Source organism: Gastrolobium bilobum, unplaced genomic scaffold (genome assembly GCF_033153095.1).
Source record: "Gastrolobium bilobum isolate Gb01-03AN ecotype WA unplaced genomic scaffold, APGP_CSIRO_Gbil_v1 utg169672, whole genome shotgun sequence".
NCBI lineage: Eukaryota > Viridiplantae > Streptophyta > Magnoliopsida > Fabales > Fabaceae > Gastrolobium > Gastrolobium bilobum.
This window is the reverse complement of record NW_026899867.1, coordinates 31337-38798: the sequence shown is the minus strand read 5'-3', so window position 1 is coordinate 38798 and position 7462 is coordinate 31337. Positions and strand designations below refer to the sequence as shown.

The 7462-nt window shown below is 33.3% G+C and overlaps 1 protein-coding gene across 1 annotated transcript; it reads right to left on the bottom strand.

Annotated features, from left to right (window-relative positions):
• Nucleotides 1-629: 629 nt before the first annotated feature.
• LOC133294020 (uncharacterized) lies at nucleotides 630-4234 on the bottom strand. The gene is made up of 7 exons (XM_061492665.1): nucleotides 4090-4234; nucleotides 3704-3869; nucleotides 3528-3586; nucleotides 2522-2640; nucleotides 2089-2326; nucleotides 1502-1622; nucleotides 630-896 (listed from the first exon to the last, which is right to left on the bottom strand). Exons 1-7 carry the CDS (start codon nucleotides 4147-4149, stop codon nucleotides 817-819), a joined length of 843 nt encoding a protein of 280 aa, XP_061348649.1. The 5' UTR covers nucleotides 4150-4234; the 3' UTR covers nucleotides 630-816.
• Between the last annotated feature and the right edge of the window lie 3228 nt (nucleotides 4235-7462).

Below are 7462 nucleotides of genomic sequence, written 5' to 3'. Positions count from 1 at the left end.
AGAATATTAGCTCTTCTAATTTTTTGACACTAACAAGAATACACAGGCAAAGGTTGATAATAAAACAAACATAACAATTCAATTCCTCTTAACAGAGATGCACCGCATGAAGGGAATAAAGAAGCATGAAATTACAATCAAAATCTCAAATTGGAAAAAAGGGGCTAACCTGGGAAATTGAAGGAAAAATCGAAGAGTTAATCGATACAAAATCAACTCAAAATGTGATTTTGGAACCAAAGTTACAAGAACGAATAGATCCATAGCTTTAATCCTCCATTGCCAATACAAATCCAAATAAGGTCACGGAATTGCATCGCTTGAATCGGATCCAGCTTTCATCTTTTCCCCATTTTTTATTATCCTTTTCGATTAAAAAATATTTTTTTATTTTAACATTTTTACTTAAAAACACTTAAAATATTATATTTAAACGCAAAATAATTTTGACATTTTAAAAAAATTCTTTAAAAAAAACTTATAAAAAGTCATTTTTTTTTAAAAAAACCCATCCAAACTGGCCTGTAGTCGCCCATAGTCACAAAACGCGTGCGTACACATACAATAAGGAGCACTAAAATGTTGGAATTCCAGTTTCTAAAAATCATATAACAGCATCATGCAGTAACAAGAGCCTTCAGAAGAACAAATCCCTACACTTTGCGTAAAAATATCTTCAAATTACACCTCTCAACTAATATCATATGATATATGTGGATCAACATTATTGAATTAAAAAAAATTAGAAAGAAAATTCTCCTACAACAATTTCCATCTTCAACCGCCATTTAATTTAATAATTACATCAATCTAGCCTTAGAAGATGGACGCATCTGGGGGTGGTCCATATACAGTCATCCAAGAATGTGGAACTCTCCATTTTCCACCTTCAATTCCTGAAAATGCAATTATCAGAAATATTACCAATGGAGTTTTATGAGTTTTATTACTAGCAAATATGTCCATTGACTAGTTACAGTTAATCTTTAGCTTGTACAAAAGAACAGATGCGGATTTGGATATAAGGAGTAGTAGAAGGGAATTGTAGAATAGCTTGTATTGTACGTATGAAGTACGATGTAGGGAACTTGGGGTATTTATCATTCATATGTATTGCTAGATAACAGATACTGATACAAGAAATTCATCTGCGCCATAAAAATGGTATTTGGAGAGACACATTGCCTAAAATGAGGAATTTAGGAATAGGGACGCAAGGATTAGATTATATTAATTTTCAAAATCCACATTCAAGGGAAAAATCTGTCTGGAAAGATTATCTAATAAGTTATGGGGCAAAAAAAATAGTGAATCATAATATCCTTGAAACAGATCTTGGGAATAATCATTATTAGTTATAATATGACAATTTTGGTAAAAACCATTGTTCTGTCAATTTCACGGTGAATTTATTCAGACAAATGCCCTGCTTATTTGGCTGAATAACAAACAATAGATCAAAATCACTATACAAGGAAAAACAAAGTTAAATAAAGCTCACCAGAAGTAGGGTGAGTCAGCCTTAGAAGTTTGCATACTGCATCGGCTAATTGAAATGCATCAGATATGTTGTCTCCTTCTGAGCAGTAACATAACAAGCAGGTGACCTTCAAACCTTTAGCCTGATACATTAAACCAAAACTTCATAATCATCAATCCATATTAATGCTGTTTTTCTGCATTGTAATAAAAAGTTAAGTGATAACCCACCCTACTTCTCCCTCTTTTTTTCTTTAATAAAAATAAATAAATTGGTGAGATTAAATTTCACCATTCTCTGACATGGAGATTTATCCTGCATACGAAAAAAAAATTCCCAAAGCAATTGGCCTCACATTTATATCATAGCATGCAATCACGGTAGAGTCTCATAGCATGCCACGTAAAGAAAACTAAAACCAATTAAATAACTTTTTTTGTTTTGTTTTTGAAGAAACAAGTAAAAGTAGTTGATGACAACTGGCACCAATCATAAAACCAATGAGTAACATGATGAGAACATTTTCTCCCGTCCTCATTCCTCTGTAGATATGATTACAAGATTAACAAGAAATATGACTTATCATCAAAATTAACTGCAGATGTTACCTTGAGAAAAGAAAAAAGTGCAGCAAAAGGCAAGCTTGCGTAATAATTTTCTTCTTCTAGCTCATCTTCTACAGAAATAATATCTTCCCGAGTCGCATTTCCTTCAGCTAAATTGCTAAGATATTTCCAATGCTTTTGAGAAGAGTCATACTCCTGAAGTTTCTTCCACCCAAGCTGTTCACAGTTTTCATCCGTTCCATCACTGTTGGCACTAGATAAGTAATAAATCTGCAAACCACTATTATGATAACCAATAGATATATCAGAAATGGGAAACATCCCAATGCAATTTCCTACATCAAGTTGGATTCTTACATATTACAAGATTGTTACGGTGAGAAAGGACATAGTCTTCACGCATTTATAAATTGAAACAAATGAATTGAATATCATAATTAAAAAAAAATGCTCTTTCAAAATATTACTGCCTCACCTTGACATGTCAACTTTTTGCCACTTTCCAAAATCTAAGCTGGAGAGAACAACAATATGCTTCTTTCCACTACCAGCAAGAAAATCAGCCAAATTTTTTGCAAACTCAACCATCATACCCTATTCAAATGACCATGTATTAATTGCAATTTCTCCTTCCAGATTCCAAAATTACTTGTGTCAATTCAAGCATCAAAGCTAATAGAAAACATCCATGGAACTAACATTGAGGCGAAGTATAGTGCAAAAGTATCAAGAAGATTAATAAGTGATATGCCCAGTAAATTGTAACTTAATCCAGTCAAACCAGTAACCAAACAGACAAACACCCACAATTCTATGTTAGTGTTGATCCAAATATTTGGTAGTATTAACTGTACATGTTATTCTTCATAACTGCACTCTAAGAATGAATTTGGTAATCGGTATACCCTTTAAAATTGGAGGTGTGAATTTCAGAGATTAATTGTTCATATAATATACATCCGTGAACTTTCCACCTCCAATTTGAAGGGGACAGCAAACTAACCCTAAAAGAAATATGCAAAGCCTTAGACAACTCAAGGTTAGTAGTTTTATTGTGCATTTCCATGATGTCCATCATGGAAATACACAATAACACTGATCCGTTAATATATCCATCTATTAATAAATCTATGATAATCTATTGATTACTCCCATAGGAGATAGTGATGCCCATCATTACGGAGAATAAAAATTAGGAGCAACCAGCAGTAAGAATCAAGATTACAAACTTGAAGGACAGAGGAAGGATGGGGAGAAGGGGGGAATATATTAATGCTAATGCACACAAAAACAAAAGCAAGTAACATTCAAGCCCCAGCTTGTCCACATTCGAATTTCACTACCGACAGCATAGTTTCTGAGTAAGGAACAATCCACACATAAAAAATAACTTAATTATAGCCTGAAATCAGCATATTAGACTCAGGCAAGCAATGTCAGATTAAAGAAAGGAACAGAGAAAATGCTGCCTCAGGCGATACCTTAATCACTGGGGATCTCTGTTGGAGGATAGCGAGAGCATTGGAAGGGGAATCATAAGCTGCAAAGAAGTAATAAGGAAGAGCTGAACATTTTAAGAGCGGAGAATTTGAGATAATAAAAAAGAAAAACAAAACAATTATAGTAGTGGCAAAACAAGTAAAATGCAATGCAGCACCTTCAAGAGGAAGAGCAAGGTCTCCTTGAGGAAGTGGTCCATAAGCATCATTGCCAACACAGGGGAGAACGTAAGGATCATCCAAATACCCAACTCTCTCTGAATCCATTGATGTAATCAAAAGGTCTGCAGCTAACTGCCCCACATTCCCAATTGATAGAGCAGGCTAAACACACAAACACAAACAAAAGAGTGACAAAACCACCAAATTAATAATGGAGTACAAAAGTGAGCTAACCCCAATATTTCTACCATGCAGTGAATTGGAAAGTTAATGTCTTTTTTGCGGAATAAAGAGATTCATAACACAGTAGGGTGAAAGATAGAGGAATGAATACGGAAAAAAAAAAAAAAGAATGGGCGAAACCCTAGAAAATAATACAAACCAAAATCAAAGTGGAGCAATCCTCATGAAGGTGCTTTCCTTCTTCAGGAACGAACTCCATCTCCTATTCCAATGTTGAAATTTGTTTGTCAGTTTTCACCCTCCTTCAGCTCTTTCCACCTTTCCTAATTGCTACCCTTTTTTATTTTATTTTTCTTTTCAACTTGAAGAAGACGAAACAGAAAATCCCTTTTATGGGCCTTTTCGATACGGGCCGATTCTGGGCTTGTAATGGACCTTACAAAATATTCACATTAGAAATAAAAGATGACAGGCCTATCTCTTGTTCATGATATCTTTTAGCCCAATTCACATGTTTAGAATTAGAGTGTAAATGGGCTGAGCTAGGTTAGACTTTGGCTTAAATAGGTCAAGCCTGTGTAAAAAATATTGGGTATGGCCTGACCTATTAGCCTTGTGTAGGCTCCAAATTACAAGTCTGGTCTGACCTATAATCAAAAAATAAAAGCTTTGGCCTAGGCCTGTTAGTCTGTTTAAGCCTATTAAATATTCAACAATTAAATGAATAACTAAAATAATATTATTTTATTATTCAAAATTATTAAATAATAATTTTATTTATTATATTTTAAATAAATAATATGATATATGCCGGCTTGTAGGCTTATAGGCCTGACATATACAAAAAAAAAGCCTATGGCCTGTTTTCTAAATAGGTTTTTTTTAGAGTCTAAGCATATTATATTTTACTACTTGTAATAGGCCAAGTTTGGCCTAATATAGGCTAGGCTTTAGGCCCTTGTAAGCCGACCTAGTCCATTTACACCCTGTTTCTTTAGATTGACTTAGTTTGCCACGTTACGTCACTTTCTCTACTTGATAATCATAAATCTCTTTTTATTTTTTTTATTTTTTTGAGAGTGACTTAATTTGTTATGCTGACATGTATTTTCTTTAAATACAAGTTTCTTTTTGAATCTTGACTTAATGTGTAACGCACTAGCTTTTATCAAATGTCTCTACTCTCTACTCTGATTTTCTGTTCTTGGAAATACTTGAACACGTTATTCCGGGTTTTAGAGAGAGAGTTCGAATACATGAGTGTTACCATTGTGGATTAAGGTTATTATCATTGCATATTAGGATTATTACCATTTAATTTATATAAGAGTTAAGGTTGGTTGTGTAATGTATTTTGTTATATAAACCCACAACTGCTGCAATATGAGATTTATTTTTTACACATCATTTCATTGGAAAGAGTTAGGCATAGGGATTGTTGTCTGTTTTGCCCTTCTACTACATATATTATAATATTATACGGATTTAATGGAGAAAAGAGAGAACATAAAGGCTCTGCAAGTGATAATTTTATGAAAAACATTAAATCCATATTATATTCACCAACACTTAACTAATAAGTAATAACATCTGCGAAATAGTTGTTAAAGCTTATAATAAAGCTAATTTTGCAACATTTATAAAGCAAAATAATGTTGTTATTTTTTACGGAGTGTTTACAAATTTTCTCATGCCTTTCTTCACTTTTCCCTCATTACTTTCTTTTGCATGAATTTTTCTTCATCGTGAAACCTAGCCATTCTCATTTTGGCATCTCCACTTTCTCTGAAAACTAGATCTATTTTTCAACTTAATCTGAATGAAGTATGATAGCTCTAGAAATTGCAATTATTGGTTTTATCCATCCATCTTAGCATTATCCTCTTCTGAGCCTGATGCTTAATGGTTTCGTACAGTGTACCAGCACCTGACACGTACACTAAAGTTCCTTGACAAATATTGTCAACATCCCACAAAAGTCGCTTCTAACACACCTGTCCAACCAGAAAGAAAGTAGTGAATGAAATTAATCCAATTATAGAAAGATAATCCTGTGGCAAAACAAGTTAGAAATGGTCATAAACCAACTCATAGTTATCCTTAATTATTAAAGATAATACTATAAAGAAAACTGATACAGATATATATAGGAATGGAGCTACATCAGTGTGTTAAGTTACACCAACTATAATAAGTGGATTCCATATTATGTCTGATCAACTTAAAATCTTTAAGATAGTATCATAGGTCCATCCACTTACATGAATTTTACTTAATCCATTACTAACCAAAGTAAAATTTCATTACACTTAAATATCTCAACAAATTCTCATGAGGGGCCTAACTGGGTTTATCAGAGACACTGCTTTTAGGCTAGTCATTTAAGATATGGTCTATGGGCCAAAGCTCAGTATAGTGAAGTGTGTAGAAGCTAGCCATGTGTACAGCACTATGACTGTGGTTGGTAGCTACCATGTTTTGGTTTTGTTATATTGGATACCCTCTTGCTACTCCAACCAAAGCCGATATGGTCCAATAGTACTGTAGCCGCACGCCAAGTGTACAGCACTAAGGTCGATGGTTCATCATTTACCATCTAGAAATGGAAATTCTAGATCTTTTCCCATTCTTCGTATATTTTTATATAGCTCAATAATTGCAACAATCATAACAAGTATTATTATACTATGGACCATTCACAAAAACACAGGGCACTAGTAAAATATTAGCTTTATGTCCGCATAAGTAAAGATATTAATCAAATTAAAACGGGTGTTAGCTAGTGGCTTTGATATGCCAAAAATGACACAGAACAGAACTTGTGCTTTCTTGCTGAGTACTGTTGTTATACTGAGAAATTCTTAGCTGCTCTTGAAATATTTTTCCTTTTGCATGCATTACTTTATCTATATGTATTATTGTTGTCCACTGTTGCAACTCTTTTTTTAAGAATATAATTGAGATAATATACATTCCATGATATAAAGCAACTGAAATTTTTTTATTACAGGAAAACCTAAAAATTTTACAATTTAGAAGTATCATCCATTATTTACTAATGGGAGCTAGCAATTTGAATGTCTGCTGAAAAAACTTTTTTTTCTTAAAGAAAAACAATCTAAAAAAAAAAATTATGGTTAATGTATGGCAGAACACAAAAAGGAAAATGGGATGATGCCAAGAGGGACAGACAGATATATATGCTTGAAATCAATAATTGTGTTGGAGGCAAACAACAAGAAGCAGCAGCTACTTTATTGTTCTGCTTTTTCTCGGCTATAAAGAATCTCGTGGCAAAGGATAATAGATGAGTGCCACATTGTCAAGACTACCATAATTTTCCAATCATTTAAAGGCCTTAATTGACATTCTTGTTGATGCAGCCATTAACTTTAAGATTGGCTTTCATAATCATAGCCAACCAGCAAGTTAATTGATATATTTCTTCCATAAGATGAATTCGAAAGGAGCACAAAAAATGTGGAAGAGTTCCATATATATGTGGAAATGAGCTAGTTGAATGGATTGGAGATGAATAACCAATTGTAAAGGAAAAAGCTAACACATGTTAC

What these genes read in the sequence shown, in the direction of transcription:
- LOC133294020 (XM_061492665.1), bottom strand. Translation starts at nt 4,149, where the DNA reads ATGGAGTTCGTTCCTGAAGAAGGAAAGCACCTTCATGAGGATTGCTCC. An exon ending in ATTGCTCCACTTTGATTTTG is followed by an intron (nt 3,870 to 4,089) that starts GTTTGTATTATT and finishes TTGTGTGTTTAG; the next exon opens with CCTGCTCTATCAATTGGGAA. An exon ending in GCTGACTCACCCTACTTCTG is followed by an intron (nt 897 to 1,501) that starts GTGAGCTTTATT and finishes TTGCATTTTCAG; the next exon opens with GAATTGAAGGTGGAAAATGG.